The 22906-nt window shown below is 45.5% G+C and overlaps 1 protein-coding gene across 1 annotated transcript; it reads left to right on the forward strand.

The window, feature by feature from the left end:
• Nucleotides 1–440: 440 nt before the first annotated feature.
• On the forward strand, nt 441–9330 carry SNX5 (sorting nexin 5). The gene is made up of 12 exons (XM_008949768.1): nt 441–547; nt 1039–1149; nt 1707–1818; nt 2153–2276; nt 2889–2984; nt 3818–3923; nt 4004–4079; nt 4908–4947; nt 5041–5127; nt 7664–7823; nt 8149–8234; nt 9243–9330. Exons 3-12 carry the CDS (start codon nt 1745–1747, stop codon nt 9288–9290), a joined length of 897 nt encoding a protein of 298 aa, XP_008948016.1. The 5' UTR covers nt 441–547; nt 1039–1149; nt 1707–1744; the 3' UTR covers nt 9291–9330.
• The last annotated feature ends 13576 nt before the right edge of the window (nt 9331–22906 follow it).

A 22906-nucleotide genomic window follows, 5' to 3' on the forward strand; every position in this document is an offset into this window, starting at 1 on the left:
TCGCGGCTTGGGGTGGGGGTGGGGGGTTGGAGTGGGGGGTTGGACTAGATGACCTTCAGAGGTCCCTTCCAACCCAATACATTCTATGATTCTATTCTATGAATAGGCTTTGGCTTGATGTGCTCCAAGTAAACAAGCTGGAGAAGTAATAGAAGAAAGATGCTTCTTTTGAGATAAGACTTCCTAAATACCTCTAGTGTGAGCTCTTAACAATCAGTTCTTTAGACTTTAAGCTAACAAGCCTTTCCATTTCTGGGTTTGGAAGGAAGGGCTTGTCACTGATGTGCTGGTAGTGTCAAGGCTGTGATGCTTGTCCATATGTGTTGTTACTGGAGGCAGTGGTCTAGTGCAATGTGGTTCTTGTTGACAGCTGATGACCAGTCTAGCTCTATTAAGCCTATCTGATGCTTGACCAAAGCTTATACTGTGAATTCTGTTGCAGCTGAGGTCTGTATCTGTAGACCTGAATGTTGATCCTTCTCTACAAATTGATATACCTGATGCCCTAAGTGAAAAGGACAGAGTGAAGTTTACCGTGCACACCAAGGTGAGATCATGGGGTGTAGAAAGGGGTTTTCATAAATGTCGTGCAGGTAATCTATTTGCAGTGCATATAACTGTAAAGATGGTTTGGCAGTTAAACTAGAGGTTTCCCCCTTAAAGGTGGCCTGAGGATGTATGTGTATATATGTAGAAAGGTCAGATTTCCTCAGACTTGAACACTCTTAAATAGAGACAAGGTGGCTGATACACTACATTGGCTTTGCTAAGGAATTCTAGCTTGACACTAAAAGCTGGGGGGTTAGAGGTGGGGAAACAACCTACTCTGAAACTTCACAAAATGAACTGCACGAATGCTGTTCCACAACAGTGCTTTTTCTTTAAATAGTAGTAAGGCTCTCAAATGAGTGCCAACTCAGCTAAAAGGGAGTAGGCGAGGCTCTTACTAGGCAAAATAGCTTCCTTTGGAAATGGACAGGACTGTTTCTAAAAGCACTAACTTACAAAACAGTAAGACTTCTGTCTCTCTTCCTCCAGACTACACTGCCAGCTTTTCAAAGCCCTGAGTTTTCAGTTACAAGGCAGCATGAAGACTTTGTGTGGCTGCATGATACGCTCACTGAAACTGAAGAGTATGCAGGACTCATTGTAAGTACTTCCTAAAAAAAACCCAAAAGACTATGGTGTTTTAAAGTGCCTACTAGTAAGAGCAGGAAGTCTGCTTTACCAGTGTTACTAGTGTTTCATGACTTGGGTATTCCTTAAGCTGCTTTTTGCCCTAAACTACCAAAAAAACTTGAGTGCTATGGTGCAATATTAACTTGGTGCAGCAAAAAAGGTTGATGCTCTGAGACTGACTCTATGGCAGCATTAATATTAGCCTAAAGGTGGCACAATTAATACTATTAAAAAGTCTTTCTTGCCTATCCTAAGTCTTTAGGAGACCCTGTGGCCCACACAAGGTGGCTGTTTATGGTGTTGATTATAGAGGCTGTTCCTTTTGTTTGGTACCCACCTGGGGCATGGGTAGCACAGAGCTGGGAGTGGCAAACAGGGACCTAGACATCAATATTCCTCTAGAATTCCTGAGTGCAGAGCCTTGCTGGCTTGCCATGACCAGGCTTTCAGAGAAAGCTAGAAGTAACTTTGGAAACTGTATTTGCTAGCATCTGTGACTAATTGATTCCTTGGCTAGATACCTCCAGCACCTTCAAAGCCTGACTTTGATGGTCCCAGAGAGAAGATGCAGAAGCTAGGGGAAGGAGAAGTGTCTATGACAAAAGAAGAGTTTGCCAAAATGAAGCAAGAGCTAGAAGCGTAAGTAGAATGAGTCTACTGGTAAAAGCTGCATTTAAAGAAGCCTCCTGGGAGAGCAACTGGTGATTTGGTGATAACTGATCTTGAGCGTGACTGTTTTGAAGGGTTTCTGCTGCTGTGTAATTCTTAAAATTCTGGAGCTAGGTGTTGCCGAAAGTTTTCTCTCAAACTGGAAAACTTCCTAGCTAAAGAGATTGAAAATAGCATCTCTCTCACTAGCTAGCTGTTTGAGAAACATGCTGTTGAACACTTTCACTGGGTAAACTTAAAGCAATTCTTTGTACATTGAAGAAGGCAGTACAAAAGAGGACCTCAGTCTGTGCTTGCCTTTCAGTGAATACCTCGCTGTCTTCAAGAAGACTGTATCATCACATGAAATCTTTCTGCAGAGGATTTCCTCTCATCCTGTGCTCAGCAAGGATCGCAATTTTCATGTTTTCCTGGAGTATGACCAAGATGTAAGACACTTTTTTTTTCTGTCCTTTCTGAACGAGGCAAGATGGTAGAAGTGCTGTCATCCTCTCTGGGTGCAGTCAGAATGTTACATAAATACATGTGCAGCATCAAAATGCAGATATTGCTAAGAGGATGAAAGCCTGACCTTTAGATCTTTTTTTCTGCTGTAAATCTCATGGTGTTTCTTAATCCTGTTCAGGCTGGTTAGGAAGCAAACTTTGTATGCCTTGCTAGCTTGTGAACTAGTAATAGTTCAGGTGTACCTATGCTGTGTGTTGAGTGATCCTAAAATGGAAGAATGGAGGTGTATTAAAGTTAGTACTGCACCTGTTCTGTCACACAAGTATAAGTGATAGATGCTGATCCAAGATAGGCAAAGAGAACCTGGGCTTTTTCTGGGAATGGGAAAAAATCTGTGGTTCAGAGTAGCTGAACTCTAGCCATTTGTTAGGAGTCACCTTTGTGCAGCTTATTGCAGGCATTATGGAGAGCTTAGAAATCAGCTTGCTCTGTCTCATACTAGATATAAATGATATTACTACACTGCAAGTGTCAAAATTGTCACTTCTCTCACCCTCAGAATAACTTTAAAGCTGTCTTGGCCTCTGTTGCAGCTGAGTGTTCGGAGAAAAAACACAAAGGAGATGTTTGGTGGCTTTTTGAAAAGTGTGGTGAAGAGTGCTGATGAAGTTCTCTTCTCTGGAGTCAAGGTAAGGTGGTTGGTTTACCTCTTACTTTCCCCAATCTTTAACTTCTCTGAGCAGGAAGCAAGAAACCATAGTTAGGTCTGCTTCAGGCTTGATGTGCCCAAGGCTCAGTTGCTAATGCTGACCTTCCTTGTTACTGCTGCCCCATTTTGGGTGGAGTAGCCTACAGTAACTTTGACTTCTGTAGAAATAAGGCACTGAAGCTGTAGGCTGTTAAAAATTTAAGTGTGTATTTAAAGCTTCCAGTGCAGGCAGAAGAGTTGTCCTAACACCTGATACTGATGGGGAGGAAGGAATTGCACCTTCAGCAAATATGCTCATGCCTTTTGTCTACTTTGGAGCTCTGAACAAACATGGTTTATGGGTTTCTGCTTGTACTAGACAAGATGAAGTTTCAAAGACTCCTGTAACTGGTCCAGCTTCAGCTTTTCTATCATGTTGCCATGGTAGCTCGTTCTAATAGACTGTTTTAAACACTGTTGTGAAACATTACAGTACGTATAAATTTTGTGGATGTGAAGCAAGCTTGTAAACTACTTGTAAACAGGAGCTACTGTATTGCAGCAGGCCTGGGAAGTAAAATTCCAACAATTGGTAGCCCTAAAGGCTTACTGGTTGCTTTAGGCAACCTGTGGCATTGGATAGTTGAGTGTCAAGTCCAATTTCACTTCACAGTGGAAAAAAACCTTGCCAAACAATCTTGTCTTGAGCTTAGTTTTTAATAGAGACTGATGGGCATAATGCTGAGGTGGTTATGGTATTTTGACTCTTCCCAAAAATAGAGAAGAGCTTGTATTCTGCAGTAATATAACTGACTTAAGTCTTTCCTCTTTCAGGAAGTAGAAGATTTTTTTGAGCAAGAGAAGACTTTTCTTGTAAACTACTACAACAGAATCAAGGATGCATGTGCAAAAGCAGATAAGATGACAAGATCCCATAAAAGTGAATCTTTTTCAAAGACCTTTTTAAAGGCATTGCAGTCTTGCTGCCTTCAGTCTGAAAACCTTGTTTTGTTCTTGCAGATGTTGCAGATGACTATATTTATACTTCCGCTTGCTTGAACAGCCTGGCATTAGAAGAACCTACAGTTATCAAAAAGTAAGCAATTTTAGGTGTTGATAAACATCCTGAGTCTGTGAGTATCAAGTTCCTTCTGTAAAATCCAGGAGATTGGGTTATGGCAAGCAAATGACATTGAAACTCTTTCCTCTGATGCTCCTGGTGCAGCAGACCTAGAACTAATTGCATCTAACTCTTAAGTAGCCTGTCTTTTGCCTGTTGTGTCCTACAGCTGAATTGTGCTTGCCATCAAAGCTCCTTCTATAAGCAGAAGTCTCCTTAACGTTTTTTTCAGGTCACAAACTCAGAGAATATGGGAGAAAGGTGTTATGCACCTGTGTTCTGAATTAATTTAATAATAATCTGTAAAATACAACCACAGTTTACAGGAGGCCTGTATACTATTCTAGAGCTTCAAAGGTCCAGAAGATAAGTGTTTTAAGCTGTGGAAACCTATTCATCTTTTCTAAGGTGAATTCGTCCATGTCTAAACTTTGATATCAATTTACTAAGGCCTTGTTAAAACAGAGTATATAGCTGAGTAAACAAGACAGTTCATCCTGCTTGGAGGGTAGCAGCAGGGGAATTTTCCACAAGACCTTTATGCTCTAGAGGTCAGTGTTGTTACTTTAAATGGTGTCTAGCTGCTCACCTTTACTAGTCTGTTAGGCTGGAATCTAGCACTTCTTGCACTGAACCTTTTGTCCAGGTCTTTGCCTAGACCTGAGTTATTTTCAGATCCTTGTCTGGGTCTGTATGGAAGAGTAAACTCCAGCCTTCAGGGTTTTGATTTCCTGCCAATTGATCCCAGCTTTTGCCAGACTAAGAAGTGTCTTAATACTTATGTACGTATTCTTTTCCCCCTAGGTACCTGTTGAAAGTTGCTGAGCTCTTTGAGAAGCTCAGGGTAAGATAAGCTTTGGGGGGAGGGGAGAAAGCAACATCCAGATTCAGAGATTCTGTTTCCTGTTACATACCAACTATCTGATCTCTTCTGCAGAAGGTAGAGAGTAGAGTTTCGTCAGATGAAGACTTAAAGCTCTCTGAACTGTTGAGATACTATATGCTCAATATAGAAGCTGCTAAGGTGAGAACCTTTTCTTTTTGAAGCTTAATTTTATGGGCATTGTGACTCATGGTATGCTTTGGGTTTTAAGAAGACAGGAAGATAGACCCTCATTTTGTTTAAACTTCATGCTCTAAAACCATAGCAGAATACAGAAATTATACTGGCTAGCTACAGTCTAGCCCACTTACAGAAGGTCTGTGTAAGATTGCTGGTTTTTCTTTGGCATGTAAGAGGAGGAACTCTTTAAATTCCTGTAAGCTAAAGCAAACTGAATTTGAGCCTGCAGCAGCATTCTGACCCTTTGCCTGACAGAGCACTCATGATGTGTCAGTAAAAACAGTGGTGACTACTCAGGTATTTTACAATGAGTATGCACTAACATGTGAAGGCTATTGGAGTCTGCACCTCCAAGAGGGGGTTGGTTCTTTTGCTGACTGCACATGCTGATAGGAAGGATATTATCATTAGCAGACAGCACACAAGCCAGGTCCCTCCTTTGAGTTTTAAATCTCATGTGAGGGATCTGAGGTGGCCAGCTACTGGAGGAATGAAAAGGTTGATGTATTCACTCATAGTGCAAGACAAATTGAAGACAGAGTGGATCAGCTGAGGACCCAGGTGACCAGTCCAATTCCAATTGTGTGGCCATGACCATAGAGTGATGCCATTATTATGGATATATTCCTTCTGCTCCTGGCTGTGTCAATGTACCACCACTGGGGGGGCTCTGCCTACAGGGGCAACTGAGGGGCAGGGGGGCCCTTCCAGTAACTGGAAATCCTACAGAGTATATTCACTATGTAGGTAAGCTCCCCCCAAGCTACTGCAGGCAGAGCCACTTTTATGCTGCTAACTTGGAGGCAGGGCACCTCGTGTTGATACTGAAGGTGGGGGTACCTGGTGGTGATCTCCTAACTGGTTCCCACCCAAGGCTGGCCAGGCTCTAGGTGAAAACCAATGGGGAAGGCCTTTCCTGCCTGGTTGTGGACTTCATCCATATGTCAACCCTGAGTGAGGGCTGGGGGTTTAAACCTCAGCTCTTCAGTTGATACACTGATGTAACTGCAGAAGCCTTGCCAGCAGCTTTTTCTACTCAATACCTGACTTGACAATGGGCTGACTATGCTGAGAAAAGGTATTGAGGTATAACCTGATGTGCCTTCTCATCTAGTGTCATACCCTGTCCTGTACCTTGGAACACTGACTAAAGGCTCTGTCTGGTGTACTGCTGTTTCCACTAGAGAATCATAGTGTTTGGGTTGGAAGGGACCTCTAAAGGTCATCTAGTCCACACTCCCCCTCCTATAAGCAGGGATATCTCCAATTAGGCTAAGCTGCTCAGAGCCTCATCAAGCCTGACCTTGAATGTCTCCAGGGATGGGGCCTCCACCACCTCTCTAGGCAACCTATTCCAGGGATCTATCACCCTCATATTAGAGAACTTTGTCCTAACATCTAACCTAGACTGGACACAGTACTCCAGGTGAGGTCTCACCAGGGCAGAGTAGAGCAGCAGGATCACCTCTCTCCATCAGCTTGACACATTTCTTTTGATGCAGCCCAGGATTCAATTGGCCCTGTGGGCTGTGATTGCACATTAGTGGATTATGTCCAGCTTCTCATTTACAAGTACCCCCAAGTCCTTTTTCACAGGACTGCTCCCTAGCATGTCCTCTCCCAGCCTGTATTGGTAACGTTGGTTGCCCCTGCCCAGATGCAGGACCCTGCATTTGGTCTTGTTGAACCTCATGAGGTTCGCCTGAGCCACCTCTCCAGCCTGTGCAGGTCCCTCTGGATGGACTCCTGTCCCTCTGGCATGTCAGCAGCACCCCCCAGCTTAGTATGGTCAGCAGACTTGCTGAGGGTGCACTTGCTGCCACTGTCTATGTCACTGATGAAGATGTCACAACACCGGTGCCAGTACGGACCCTTGAGGGACACCACTTGTCATGTTTTCCCATCTAGACATCAAGCCATTGACCAATACTGTCTGGGTGCAACTGTCCAGCCAATTTATCCACTGAACAGTCCATCAAACCCATATCTCTCCAACAGGGAAGGTGTCAAAGGCCTTGGTGCAGTCATATCTATCTGATACTGCTGCTAGGTTAGAAAGCAGTTGGTGCTGAGACCTGAACTGCCTCTCATGTCTAGGTTAGTGTGGTGCTTCCCTCAAACTCAATCTCCAAAAAATTAAACGATAGTGTGTCCCTTACTAGAAGCAGACTGAGGAAATTCAGAAAGTGCTATACCTGTTAGTGGAGAGGCCCACCTAATAGAGGGATAAAGCTACTTTAAGGGAAGAAGTGGTGTCTATAGTAGCCCTTGGATGACTTTGATTAAGACACCAGGTGACTGTCCTGAAAACTTGACACTGCAGTTGTGAAAGGCTCCTGTTGCTATGCTAAGGGCATAGCAGGTTATAGTCCCTTGCTGGAAGAAGCAGGATCTAGTGCTGGATGAAGTGAAACCTTCTGCTGCTAAGGTAGTTGTAACCTCAGTTTGGGAAGTAGTAATCTTAAAGCTTTGATGCACTATTTCTACCTACTTTCAGGATCTTCTGTACAGACGTACAAGGGCTCTTGTTGACTATGAAAACTCAAACAAAGCTCTAGATAAAGCCAGACTAAAGAGCAAGGATGTCAGACTGGCTGAGGCACATCAACAGGATTGTTGTCAGAAGTTTGAGAAGATTTCAGAGTCTGCAAAACAAGGTAAAATAGGCTGTGCTATATTTGTGCTGAAGGATGATCTTAATGCAGTCCAGGTCACCATCTGACCTTGAACCGCTGAAGTCTTCTGAACACTCTCCTGAAGCAAGTAGTCTGGACATCCCAAGGGTGGTATAGACACCTGTAAAATTACTGTGGCTAAATATTCTAAAGATTTTTTTCAGGCTAAAAACAGCAAAACTAATTCTTGGACCCTTTTGTGGCCAAATATTGTAACTAGAGCTGTACAATAGAACTCAAACATAAGGAGCATTGCTGAAACTTCAGTCACAGTTTGTATGTCTCTTATCTCTGTTCTTCCCTACAGAACTGATGAGCTTCAAACAGAAGAGAATATCAGCATTCCGCAAAAACCTGATTGAAATGGCAGAACTGGAAATAAAACATGCAAAGGTGTGTGTTTTTTGGAATTTAACAGGCATAGCTTGAGAGAAGGGAGTAGTGTGTCACTTGGAGGGTTTGCTGGGCTGCCTTTAAAACTATGAAGTGTAAACTAGAACAGGCAGGCGTTTCAGCTGAGATCTCAAGAGGGGAAGGAAAGGAAAGGAAGTGAGAAGCTGTAGGTGTAGTGCATACAAGGAACAAATGCTAAGCTGACAGTCCTGCCTGTCCAATGCAGAAAGTGTTTCCAACTTGTCACTCCTAGGATGCCAGCTTTTTGCACTGCCAGGGAGAAGTCTCAATTTTGCTGGTAGTACACAACAACTCATCTAACTTCCCATCAGGCAGCCTCATCTGTGGGGTTTGACCCCTCCTGCATCTAGAGGCTGCTGCTGCTTCAGGTGTTGGAGTGCTGTGAAAGCATCCTGAAGCTTGTCAGTGAAAGGGACCCTGGCTTTGTTGCAGCCTCTGCCAAGTGTTACTGAGCAGGCTTGAGGTAGGCTGCAGAGACCACACCATGTACTGCCAGCTTAATCCAGGAAGATGTACACAGTTTACAGGGTTTGTTAATTTAGTATGGAGAACAAAACAGGAAGACCCAGGGTGAGGTAACTCCATCCTCAGCTTCTTTTGAAGAAGAAAAGTCTAATTTCCCACTCTGGGAGTCCTGGACTTTATCACAGGTAGCTACTTCAGTGCTGAGCTTGAATGTGACATATAAAAGGCTTGAGAATACTGCTTAGTTGGGCCCACTTTTTTTAAAAGTACTGCTTTTTCTTTCCCATCTCCTTCCCACAAACTGAGTCATGGCTGCAGGCCTGCAGGAAGCAGGTTGCAGACTTTATGATCTAGTTTGGATGCTTTACTGCTTGAATGCTTCCCTTTGCAGTAGCTATTCAGCATTGTCACAGGCTATGAGATCCTGGGATGGACCTACTATTTTGGAAGCTACTTCATTGTGGAAGGCAGGGTTTAAATTATCAGTCATACTCATCTGAAACTAATTCTCTTCCTTTCCAGAACAATGTGTCTCTCCTGCAAAGCTGTATTGACTTGTTCAAGAACTAAGGCGCCTTATTCTGAAAATGTGACAAAAGCATCAATTGCACTCAATGGTCAGGGGCAACTTATTGGCTTGACTTCACTAGCTTAAAATAAATATTATCACTGAGATTGTTCGACTAATAATCCAATATGTTGATAGTGATACATTGACTTTCTTGGCATAAATGAGAGCCAAATTGTGTATGAGTTGTCTGGATGGAGCTAATGTCTTGTTGGGTGATAACTCAAAATGAGTCAAATGTAAGAAATCAATTTGCTGTTGACTGACTTCATCTAGCAGAAGTTTTCTGAGAACAACTATTTTGCAAGAGCATAAAGTAATCTGTTCCTTCATAGCCCTGATATACTTAAAACTTGCAAGTGGGAGTGACTTACAGAAGTGTAGTAATTTTATAAAGTAACTGTCTTAACATTCCACTTCCTAGGCAAATTTCTACTACAATATATTTTGAATTTCTATAACTATGTTCAGTTATTTGTACACTTGGGCAATACAGCAAATAAAGATGTCTGATACAACAAGCTGTTGTTGTATGGCAAGACTTTGTGTGGGATGTAAAATGACAAACCGAGGCTTCAGGCACAGAACTGTCACAAATTACTAATCACCTGGAGTTCTTCATTCAGAGCACTAGAGATAAATATTTGACTCAGGATTGTTCTTAAAATGGTTGTTGACATGAAATGTGGGGACTGCAGGCTGTGTTGCTTGAATAGCTCTCACCCTTTTACTTCCTCTGTGCTGTACAAAAAGGAAACTAAGCCTTTCAAAAGCATTGATAGATAGCTTGGACTCCTTCAGATGACTTTACAATGCTTCATATTTTGTCAGTCTTTACACTTCCTGATAGCAACAAGAGGCTGATTAAAACTTCAGGGCTTCTGGAAGCACAGCCTTAGCCAGGCTTCTGTAAAATAAATCTCTCTAACCTTGGTATGGCCAGATGAGCATACACTGTGATAGCTGAGGCAGCTCAGCCTGTAAACCCCAGGGTTGTCTTTCTGCAGGCTGACTACCATTTGGCATATGTGGATATGGGTTGGTGAGCCATACCCTTCTAAAGGCAGCTTTCTGAGTAAGATGGGTATCTGAGCCTTGCTTAATTTCTTGACTAAACTTCTCGTCGTGCTCAAAATAGGCTATGTGGCTGTGCTCTCAGCAGGCTGCCTGAAGCAACTTCAACCACAACTTGGAATGGGCAGCTCACCAGCAGGATCTAAGGATTGTTCAACAGTTTACTTTGCTGTAGCCTATTGCTTTTTCTCTTGGGTACCCCATGAAAAATGAGCAGCTCTTACCAGCCACATCATCCTGCAGGAGTCTAGCTGAAAAATGTCTGAATTCAATCCTCTTTTACCTTTGTTTGATAGGAACAGTTTCAACCTGTCATTCTTTTAAAGTGTCTGGAGTTCACACTCAGCTTCTGTCCAGATAGCTCAGTTTCAGCAGCAGCCACAGAAGTCTGTTCATTTTGGATATGTGGCCCCTACATAGATAGCTGGTAGGTAGCATCACTGTCACCTATGACAGATGTTAGATATGCTCCTAGCCACTTGACCTGTGGGCATTTGGCAGTCTCAAGCTGGACAATTCATGCTGGCAAAGCTTTGGCTTTTCCTCAAGAGGCACACTATACCTCTCACCCTCACTTCTGGCTGCTTCATCCTATGATCTGCTGATGTGCCAGCTGTGCCAGGATGAAGTTCTGATGGTGTGCTCTGGCTCTTAGGAGCCATGATTGCATCATGACCCTTGTAGTATCTTGCTTATGCTGTTTTACAGTAAAATATGGTCATATGCTGGGTCTTTCTGAACCTAGCTCCAGTAGTGGGGTGGTCTTTGTGGATCAAAGTCAGTAGCAGAGAACTGGCAGCCTGTACACCTAACTGCCTTTGGGCTGAGTCTGAAGAAATTGAGCTCTGTTTATCCTAAACTACTTCAACTCAGTTCAAAGGCCTTTCTTACTTTCCTCAGAGAGGCTCCAGCTAGTATTGACATGACAAACACCACTTGGTCCCTACTCCAGAAGCAGTCTAGAGTACTGTGGGCTTCATTTGCTGCCAGTAACAGTGTTTGAAGCCAAGTGAGACAGCCTTTGGGGTTTTAATACTCTCTTAGAGATTGCTCATGAGACATTTGTTCTTGTGTGGTTTGTACTTTAAATTCTTGACATAGTTTGACATGGATTAAAGTATTAATCTGATCAGATTAAACGTATGTAAAAGACTTTGAACGTATTAAGGCTTCATGCTGATGCTGTAACAGTTAACTTGCAGTAACTGCAAGAAGCAGGAGCTGTGGAGCAGCCTTGCCGGCAGCAGCGGCGCTCTGGCGGGAGCGTCTCGCCAGCTGTGCCGCTAGGGTGTGTTGCAGGCAGCTCCAGCGGCTGGGAGGCGTTGCCGCGGAAAACACGAGTCACGGCAGAGTCCGCATGGCCCTGGGCCAGCGGGTGGCAGGCTGGGACAGCTGCTGCTACCCAACTGATTGCACGGCGCTTGTGCTCAGACTGAGCTGGAACGAAGGGCTGGAAAGGCTGCTGCGTACCCCAGTTTCTTGGCAGCTGGATGGATGTTGATACGTAAGAGGAATTAGCTGTATGTGCAGACAACCTGCTCGTAAGGCAAGACAGATCTTTAACTTCTTTGACTGATGTAATATGACTTTACCTGATGTTCCTTATAGCAGGGCCCTGGATAAAGCCTTAGCAGAACAAAGATCAGCACAGGCAAGTCAGTGTGATAAGGCAGGTTATCATCAACGAGAAAATAAGTTTTTTAGAAATATCACTGGTACTTAGAAGGTGGTGGGAGCATATAAAAGCAGAGTTTAATTGGTGTTCCAAACAAGGATTGAGTCCAGTATACATTTATGGATCAGGTCTGTAAAGCAGTTTACCTCAAAAAGCTTTTTACTCTGGTTTATGTGTTGCAAACTGGCTTTTGAAAACAGACAAACCTCATCACTGATGGTAACTTTTGTGAAGAGCCACATGTCATAGATGTGAGTTCTCTATTTGAATAAGAGAGGGAAACATAAACAATGTTTCATCAACTTTACTGAGGTTTGTTAGACCTCCAGCTCTAGTATTGTTGATGAAGGTGAATGATGATGCTGCTTGGAGGCAAGCATGCCACTGGCCTGCAGCACAAATGCTTAGGTTAGTTCTGTGCCATCCCTTCCAGCCATGTTCTCTCCAAGACTTTATAATGGCAGGAGAGGATAGCAGCAGGAGAGCTGCTCCTCAAACCCAGGAGAGGCCAGCAGCAGGACGCAGAAGGCTGCAGTCTTGGTATGGTGCTTGCAGCAGGTCAGGCAAAATAAAATGGGAGCATCTTTAGGGTGGGTGAAACAGGTGGCAATTGTACTTAGGCAGCTGGCAATAGCTGGATATTGGAAAACTGCAGATGGGAACCAACCTGGTCACATGAGAACTGCCCATAAAGGCATCCTGTTGCACATGATGGTAATTCCAGGTGGTATGATAAAAATGGTGCTTTGTAGCCATAGAAAAGGAATGATTAAGGGTCAAGTGTACTTCCAGAAAAGAGATGGTTTGCCCTGTTTTATGCAAGTAGTTGTGGTTCTAGGAGGACACGTGACAGATGCTAAGACTGGTAAACCAAGCAGAGAATGATTCCTGTGTCTTTGGGATACAGGAGTGTGAAAGAGCTACGAGCATGGACTCTGTATGCTAGTGGCTGCTGGGTCTGTGCTGCCCACAATGGTTCTGCAGCTATAACTGCTTTATAAGCTTGACAAACTGTTAAACAGCCTGGCATGACTGGGAGCAGAAATTCAGCTGTGGCCCAGCTTATCATAGGATGATTACTGATGTTTTAGAGATTCATCATGACTTTTTTTTTTGTAGTTTTTTTTTTTTTTTTTTAATGTGCTCTCAGTTTATTCAGGTCCTCTCTATTCCATCCTGTTTCTTCTTGAATGCATGCTCTTTAGGGGAGCTCTGATCTAAGGCACTGATTTCTAGCAGTTTTCTACCCTTGTCCCTCCACTTATAGTAGTGAATCTGAATTTCTCAAAATGTGGAGCTGGTTAGGTTATCTCAGCAGGTGTTAATAGTTTCTGGCACTTGCAGTCTCTCCCAAAAGATTGGGAGGAGCTGGTGGTTTATGCTGTGGAGCAAAGTACTGTGCAGAGTTTCTACTCTTGACTGTAGTTTTCAGTGCTTTCCTGCTACCTCAGCACTTGCTGCTGTGTCTGAGAGTGCAGTTCTGAGTTATTTCAACACGTGCTCTTAAACACCTGCATCATTTATTTGGTGACTGGAATACCTGAAGTGGAATTGAAAGCTGTCCTTTTGCAGCTCACTGGTCACCACTGAGTGATTGAAGGTGCTGATGATCTATTTTAATCCCTCAGCTCTAGCTTTGGACCTGCAGTTCACTGTTTTGTGACAATTGTTTGTCTGCTATCAAATTGTTGTCCAGTGGTGGTATTGCTACTACTCTGGTAGCAATGCTCTGATGTGGGCTGAGCTTTGCTTCTTGTTTACTTTTTATACTCCAAAGCCAATGAGAAGGCCCAGCTGAGATCAGTGTCCAGCTCAGCTGGGTTTTTGTGCTTGCATGCTAAAAATAATCCCTGCTAGGATTGCTTTGTAACTTGAATGGACAAGTGACAACAGTGCCTATTTTACAGGGGAAGGAATTCGGGTAGAAAAGGTGACTTGCCTGTTGTTCCACAGGGAGACAGAAGTTTAAGCTGGGCCTGAAATTCCATTCCAGGGCTCCTGCTGTCTCTGCTGCTGTGGGAAGTGATCAAATGAATGCTTGTGATTTTAGTGTGGTTCTCTCTTGGCTAAGGTTTACTTCTCTTTGGACACGCAGTAACTGTTAGTGTGACTGTTCTGCCTCCGCTCCCATGCAGTGAAATTTAGCAATCTAAATGACTCTTTGTGCTCAGTTCTGTGGGTCTGTTTCACATGGGAGTGGAATTGCACTTGTGGAAAGTCACTTTGATCAAGGGAGGGTGGTGGAGTCCTAGGCAGGTGGAAATGCTTTGTGAGTGCTTCCCTGCAGATGCTTTAGCTTCATGTCAGCACTGAGAGGTAGAGTCCAATGGCTAGACTGTGTGCAGCACCTTAACTTCTTTTAGGTCAGGCTGTAGAAGCCTCCCCTGTCAGTTAAGGCATTCTCATTCCCTTTCTATTTCTTGTGTTTAATGTCACTTTGCTGTGACTTAAACTTGTTTAACTCTGTTCTGTGTGGGAAAACAGCCAAGAGTCTGATTCACAGCTATAAAATAAGTGTAAAAAAAGTTTGAGGTTCCTGTTTAATGCTAGATTACTACCTGCTTTGAAAACAGCATGCTGCTTTATTGTGTCTGGTTTAGTTTGGATCAAGTTTGTTCTCTCTGAGGGTTTTCAAAGAAAAGAGGAAATAAAAAAGCCCAACCCAGTGAAACAGCACAGTGTAGAGTGCACCTGTGGTTCAGCCCAGAAATATACCCCAGGTTTGGTGTAATTTAGTCAGGGGCTTCTAGCTTTTTCCTACACTGCTCATCCTCGAAGGCCTTGCTGAACAAAACCACCTTAGGCATAAGAGGTTAAGGAGCAGGTTAGCAGAGATGTTCTAGTAAAGTTAACCTGTCAAGTTTGAGACAGCAACAGATGTAGTTTCAGCAGGAGCTTTGCTGCTGCGGGAAGGAGATGGCCTCACTTCCCCTCCTGTTTTGTTCCTATTGCAATCCCGTGGGCTGGTCCTGATGTTTGTGGCCTCAAGCCAAGCTGATGTAACTCACTAAAATGGCATGAGATGGGCCAAAAAGAAGACTGCGGTGTTGCCAAGTCAGTGTACTGAATCTCAGTTCCTGGAGCAGAGAAGCATGCAGGCGTATGCAAGGGTGACTTGGAGGGGAGGGAGAGGGGAAGACCTTGCTGGAGGAGGCTTGGCTTAGCTCAGCTGAAACTTTTGAAACTGGACCAGCACTGGTCCATAAGTGCTTCCCTCTCAGGAGAAACTGCAGTTGTTAAGACCTGGGCCACCTAAATCCAGGACTGTCTGTGTGATGGGGACCACCTTTCAACTGGGAGCTGTTACTTGTTAGAAGAAGTTTCTCCTTGGGAAGGTAGACAGACAGCTCTTGCTGGGCAGTTGGTGGTGGTTTGTGGCCTCTGAAAAGATTTCCATTATTGGTGCATCATTAGCCTTGTGTGGGCAGTGCAGCACTGGAGGTTAACCCTCAGTTCCAAGTCTTTTGAGAAGGGCAGCAGGATGGTTTTCAGCCATGGGTGTGGGAAGCATCAGCAAGTTGAAGCCCTGAGCTAACAGGCAGTGCCACTTTAAAATTTTTCATTCTGCTGTAGAGATTATTGGCACAGCCTCCTTCAGTAAATGCAAGGTTGTTGCCATGGAGGACAGGAAATCCCTCATCTGCACAGAGAAGGAAAACATTGGAAGCTGTCCTACTGTAAAGCACAGCTGCCTGTGTGCTGGGAGAGGGGTGCTTGCTTCTGTGGGTGTTTTCCAAAGGTCTCTCTTTTTTGTCTGCAAATCCTTGCACATATTTGCTCTCTTTCTTAGTGGGCTGCTTCTACATTTGAAGAAGAGATGGACAAAGGAAGTGGGAGCAGATGGTTAGGACTAGTTCCAAATGTCCTGATTAATGTGAGAAGCAGGAGGGATTTTTGCTGGGGAGTAAGATACTTTGCAAATTTACAGTACCTGCCTCTCCTTTTAATTCTGCAGCTCCTCTTATTCCTGTTTCCCTCTGTTTACAGAGGAAGATCTCTGCCTTTTCTTGCTTTGGACCTCTTAAAGCAGAAGGCAACTCTGCTGTGGTGGGTCTGTGCCCTCCACCTGGCAATCTGGCACCTCTCTATCCTGGCTGCTGTGGCTGGGAGCACCAGTTTGGACTGTGTGCACAGCTCTAGCAGTGGGACACCTTTCTGCAGATACCTAGAGCTGCCCTATCCTTATAAGATAGAGAAGAGGTTAGATTTGAGGAAGATCTTTCAGGATGTGTTAGTGCCATCTTTCCACTGTAGGCTCTGGAGGAGGACCTGGAGGACCTCAGGAGCTGAGACCAGACCTGCAGTGGGTTAATTAGTTTGTCAAGGCATCACTGTTAATGTGATCAAGTTGTGTAACGGTTGAGCTGCTTTGTAGCTGTTAGGTGTGAATACCTAACTCATCCTTCTTCCCTGTGGTCTGCTTCAGAGGCCAAATGAGCAGATTACCACTGATGTACACCACTGGTTACTGATCACCTCTAGATGAACCACTGGATCAGGACTTTCCCCTTCTTCCAGAGACAGGTTGTCAGTTGTCCAGTTTGGGCCTGGTTCTGTCCCACTGCTGTCCTGTCTAGACTGTTGCAGGCCTGTGTTGCCACAGATGCTGAACAGAAACAGAGAAAGCCATGTCTGACTCATGGGCTTTACCCTCTGCTTGGCAGTGTTTTCTGGACCAAATTTCTGTGCTGAGCTCATGAAGCTGAACTTGCTGTTTCAAGGCTCTAGAGGATACTTATGCATGTAGGCCATGGTGTTACAGGAGATGTCCTGGCTGGAGAGAAGAGCTCTTCAACTTCCCATTGTACACCAGTTCTTGTTGCTTTTAACAGGATGTGGCACTTCCTTTGTTTAAATGAGCTGTGTTGTTCAGCAAGTCCTCTGGGAATATCTCTTGAGAATTGCTCACAGGGATGGTGTGGGTGAATTTGACAACCAGTGTGATGGGAACAGTATCAAAACAGTATCAAAATCTTAGGTCTGTGGTTATGGGGGTTAAACTCCTGCCTTTGTTTGAATGAGCTGTGTTGTTCCTAATGCAGCAAGTCCTCTGGGAATATCTCTTGAGAATTGCTCACAGGGATGGTGTGGGTGAATTTGACAACCAGTGTGATGGGAACAGTATCAAAACAGTATCAAAATCTTAGGTCTGTGGTTATGGGGGTTAAACTCCTGGATCCTCCTTGAAGCTGCTCCAGGATTTCCCTGGCAGCTGTTCCTGGACTTGATAGAGTCCAGGATTTTATGCAGTGCAGAATGATGCAATCCTAGTTCAAACAAGCCTCTCGCAGTGTTTCTTCTCCTGTTGGGAGTGTGTCTCCTGATGTGACCTGGCACTGTTCTGTGGGCTTGCATGGACACAGTGCTGATTGACACAGATAGGGCTCTCTGGCTGTGCTTGCCTCACCCTGAATATGGTGGGTTATGACGTCTGTCTGGAGTCAACATTCACATCTTCCTTTTATGACTGACCACAAAGTACCACTTCCTCCTTTCTATACCAGCCCTCCCTAGGTATATTTGCACAAGTCAAGTCTCACCCTCTGTGCTTATTTTCACATTGATAGCTGATGGTGTGTGTTTTGGATGTCTTCACCTTGACATGGTGTGGTTCCTCTGCCCTGATATGAGACTGGGCTTCTGAGGCTTTGCAGCTGTAGAATCACAGAATCATTAAGTTTGGAAAAGAGCTCTAAGATCAGCAAGTCCAACCATCATCCAACTCTGCCATGACCATTAAACCATGTCTCCAATTGCCACATCTACATGTTTTTTTGAACACCTCCAGGGCTTGTGACTCCACTACATCCCTGGGCAGCCTGTTCCAGTGCCTCACCACCCTTTCAGTGAAGAAATTCTTCTGAACATCCAATCAAAATCTCCCCTGGAGCAACTTGAGCTCCAACCCCTAGATCACTTCATTCTCCTTTCAGGCAGTTGTAGAGAGCAATAAGGTATCCCCTCAGCCTCCTCTTCCCCAGACTGTACAGTCCCAGTTCCCTCAGCCCCTCCTCTTAAGACATGTTCCCCAGACCCTTCACCACCTTCCTTGCCCTTCTTTGGACCCACTCCAGCACCTGTGGTGCCCAAAACAGATGCCAGTACTCGAGCTGCAGTGTCACCAGTGCTGAGTCCAGGGGCAGGACTCAACTTCCCTGCTCATGCTGGTTACACAGCTTCTGATCCAGGCCAGGATGCCATTGGCCTTCTTGGCCACCTGGGCACACTGCTGGCTCATCTTCAGTCCGCTGTTCACCAACACCCCCAGGTCCTTTTCCACCAGGCACTTTCCAGCCACTTCTCCCCAAGCCTGGAGCAGGACCTGGCACTTGGCCATGTGGAACCTCATTCAGCTGACCTCAGCCCATTGCTCCAGCCTGTCCAGATCCCTCTGCAGAACCTTCCTACCCTCCAGCAGATCAACACTCCCACTCAGTTTGGTATCACCTGCAAACTTACTGAGAGTGCTCTTGATCCCTTCATCCAGCTCCTTGATAAAGATATTAAACAAGACATCTCTCTGTTGCAGAAGGCCTGCTTCAGCCCTGGGGCTGGCACCATTTGGCTCATTGGTGCTCGACCTGGCTTTCTTTAAGGCTGATTGATCCTCACAGCATTTGTCACCTCTAAAACATGCAAGGTGACACAGAAACCACTCACTGATATCAACAAGACAACATGAAAAATAAAAGCCCTGCCTGTCCCTTTGGTATGTGAAAAGGGAGAAACAAAAAGGAGGAATTAAAGGCAAATAAATGAAAACAGAGATGGTCTTGCTGATCTTTAGTTGGCTGTCGATGACAACTATTCTGGCAACTGTGGGAAGCATGGAGTCTGTCTTTTATTTTCTAGAGGGACTAGAACATCCTTTTGTTAAAAGAAGAGGCTAAGAAACATGGCTCAGGAGAGAGCAAATGAATCATCTCTCACAGATCTCTGGACAGCATCTCCTTCCCCTGGGGCAAGGATTGATGAAAAGGATAACCAGAGTTTGATCCTTTGCAGGAGGAAGGAGGGAGGCAATGCCAGTGGAACCAAGGATCCAAAAAAAGGATGGTTGATGTGTGCCATGCCCATCTTTTGCATTATGGATGCACACACCTTTGTCAGGCCCTTTGATGGGCTCTGGAGAGGGTGACTTAGAAAATCACTGGACTGGGTTAAACCAAGTTCAAAATGTAGCATGACACATGGATGCTGCACGTGGCTCGGCCTCGAGGAGAGGGGAAGTGCAACATTTATTTGCTGTCCTTGGAACTGTGCATGTGAAGTTTGCCCGCTTGAGTGAAACTGCAAACTGGAGGATGTGTGCTGGAGGAAGGAAGATGATGCTTGGCTGAAAAACTTTACTCAGGCAGGGTAATGTAGTCTACAGAAACGAGTTAATCATAGAAGCTGTGTGGTGCCTGGGTACACAAGCCTTCAATTGCCAGAGCTCCCTGTGTCTTAGTGGGGAAATCTTTGTAAATAAACTATCTGGCTCTGTTTGGTTACAGGGAAGCTAAAAAAAGGAACAAGGGCGCTGGGAGGACAGGCACCCTGACTGATGGCTGATTGCTTTGGTGAAACACAGAGGTGGTGACAGCTTCTTCCCCTCCTTCCTCCTCTGGCTTCCTTCATATAGGAATCATTTTATTACACATTAGTATTGTGCTACTGAACATTCCTGGATTTTTTTTTTTTGTAACCCACAGTAAGGTGAGTTGTGCCAATAAGGAGCCTGCAGTGTGGCTTGGGGAGCAGATGAAGCTGATAGCCTATCTCTTCTTCACTCCTGGAAAAATTCATCTGGGGTCTTCTGGCAGCTCCCCTGTGGGCTGGACAGTTAGAACACTTCTGGGGACACTGCAGGAGGTATGAAAAGGGACTAGTTGTTTTGCAAAGACAACAGAGAGAAGGAAGTGGGAACCTCGAGGTCACCCCTTGCCCTGTGCCTGCCCTGGTATGCCAGAGTGTGCGTACCCTGTGCCTGCTGAAGCTGCAAGACAAGGTAGTCCTGCAAGGAGACGTGTTTGCTGAGCAAGTGACTCTGAGCTCCATGCTGAAATTAGGCAATCCTTGCTTAAGTGGCTGTCCTGCAGCTCTGCAGAGGCCTAAGAAGTAGGCAGTGTAGAGATGGGTAGGTGGTTACGCAGAGAGAGGGTGAGCATGCTAGTGTTTGAGATTGGGTACTGGTTCCTCACAAATTTGGCCAGAGGTGTGGCAGTACCCCCCATTTTCAGCACCATAATAACACGACTTCTCAGTGCTGAGAGATGGTTCCCTTCGCTGTCCCAAGGAAGTGAGGAAGGTGGTGTGTTGGATGGACACGCCAACACACAGGCAAAGGTTGTCTGAGCTCCTTTGCCCAGGGTGTGCAGTGGGGAACTGGACAAGGAGTCAATGCCCTGGGCAGATCCGTGGGTTCAGGAGCAGGTTGAAGTGTGCTAATGCCTCCTCTGTGGGAGAGGCATTTTCTGTCCTGAATAAATGGTCTTGGATGTATTGCATAACATGGATACATCATGAGTACACTGGCTTTACAGAAAGCTCTCTCTTTCAGCAATCTTGGCTGTAAAGCTCCCCAGGCAATGGTCTTTGGTAGTGTTTGTGTAACCTCATGCTGAGGAGTCCTAATCCCAGCTCTAAGGAATCATCCCAGGACTGTCTGCATTTCTAGCCCTTTGAGCTTTTGGGGCTCTTTGCTCTTCAGGGCTCTGTAGCCAGGTACTGTACCAAGTGGCAGAGAGAGAAGGAGGTTCTGCCAGGGTTTCAGCTGCCTACAGACAGTCTCTGTGCTAGTTATGGGAAAGACTTCTGCACATCTGAGCCAGAGAAAACAGGTTTATCCCCTTGGCCTGGAACTGCAGCATTGCTTAAAGGAGAAGAGTTTCAGTGCTACAGTGAATGAGTACAGATTGAAGGAGGGAAATGGAGGGGAGAGAGACAGCTACTGCTGCCCACAATGCTGGAATAAATCGAGGATCCCCTGGCTGCAGGGATAATGTGTCTTAAGCCCTCCCATCAAAGCACATAGAAGTGAAAGCCTCCACATCTGTGACTGCCATGTTTGCTGATGAATGTGCATGTGCCAGCCACTCTGATCATATGGAGGACAAGCTTGTGCTGCTTGGTGTGAGGAGAGGGTAAAGATGTTTATTCTTCCCTGAACTTCCCCACGGGCTCCTTGTATGACTGCCTGGATGCTCAGTTAGGCCTCCTGTGTCTTCCAGTTGGGCAATGCAGGATGTGTTCTTGCTGTGAGAAGGGGTCTCTGTACTATGATGTCCTGCTGTAAATTTGGGTGGAATATGCTCCTTTACTGAGGCAAGGCTAGGTGACGTTCTCCCTGTTAAGCATCAAGGACAGGCTCTTCTTCCCTGGCCAGCATTCCCCTTGTCACCACAACTTGATTTCCAGCCTTGGAAAAAGGAGAAGTCCCAGGAAACTGGCCTGATGCTTTGGATGGCTGTATAGGTCAGATCAAAGAAGAGTTAATGAACAAGACTGTAAAAACTGGAACGAGAGAGAGTCCACCTGCCCCAGGATGCTTGTCCTTAGGTCTCCAAATGGAGAAAATGCAATAAAGAAGTTAAAGGTACACAGGAGTGTTTTGTGGCTGGGTTTGGCCAAGTCTCTATGTTGCTAAATTACCTTCAGGACACAGTAACCATGTCTATGCTGCCTGCTGGAAGTGCTGTTTGGCCCATACAGTCTCCTAAATCTGAGATACCTGCAGAATGGTCAAACCTACTTGGCATGGGCTGAAGCCATACAAGGGACCATCCTAACTGTCATGGTTCCAATTCCCAGCCAGCCCAGAAACTGCCTCCTCCTTCCTTTGATTCAGTGGGAGGCTGGTTTGTCTTCAGTGGTCTTTGTGAGGGCTCCAGGGCTTGCTGGGCAAGGAAGAGATTGAACACATCTGAAGGAGGGTGCTTGGGCCGTTTGGCATTGTCTGGGAGGTGGTGGTTGGGGATTCCTCTGCCTGCTCATCATTCCTGCAGTGATGCCAGCCTTTGCTCCTGGGCAGCAGGCTTGTCATGCCACCGATGCCTAGCACGGGGTGTCGTGGTGAGCTGCTTGGCCTGTGGCAAGGCTGCTGTGCTGAAGGAACTTGCGTATCCAAACTAATCAGGGCCTGTGATTGCTTGGCATTTTAGTGGGATTGCTTCCCCCGTCCTCAGCTGTGTTTGGGTCAGTATCTCAGCTTTTAAACAGATGCCTTACAAGCAGCCCTCCCCCCACCCCAAAATGCCTTGGTTTTGGATGCAGGATTTTCAGGGTCTTCTCTGCACACGCAGCCTGGCAGCTCCATTTGCTGCCCAGCAGCACCCACAAGCACAATGTCTGGCAGAGCTCCCACCTTTGCCTCATCTGTAAATATTTGTATCCTTCTCTCATCAATCAACAGCCTGGTATTTGTTCAGGGAAAAGGTAACAGATGTTGGGAGAGTTAATTTGCTGTGCAGGCCGCTCAGGGGCTGTGTGGAAGGCGCCTTTGGTGGGGTTGTAGCGTAGCAAAGAGAAGGCGGCAGCTTTTCCTTCTGCTTTGTAATGCTGTCAAGGGGCACGGTCTCAGCAGTGTTCTGGGGATTTATGGGGCACTGAGCTCATCCAGCAACTGCCCACAAAACAAGAGGTGCTTTCAGCTTGGAGCACTGGTGTTTGTTGGCTGCTCCAAAGAGCAAGGCTTGCTGTAAACTAATGACATCTCTAAGCTCTCATCTTTTAAAGCTTTCCTGTGTCAACCGGTTCCAGTGGTTACAGATTTACTCTTTCTTTTTTCTACCTCACCAAGGGACTATGGTGGCTCAGCTGCCCAGCAGAAGGACAAGGTGGCAGGCATCCCCCACCAGCACTCCTGCAGAGCCACAGTCCCTCAACATG

Source organism: Merops nubicus, unplaced genomic scaffold (assembly GCF_000691845.1).
Source record: "Merops nubicus isolate BGI_N331 unplaced genomic scaffold, ASM69184v1 scaffold1361, whole genome shotgun sequence".
Lineage (NCBI taxonomy): Eukaryota > Metazoa > Chordata > Aves > Coraciiformes > Meropidae > Merops > Merops nubicus.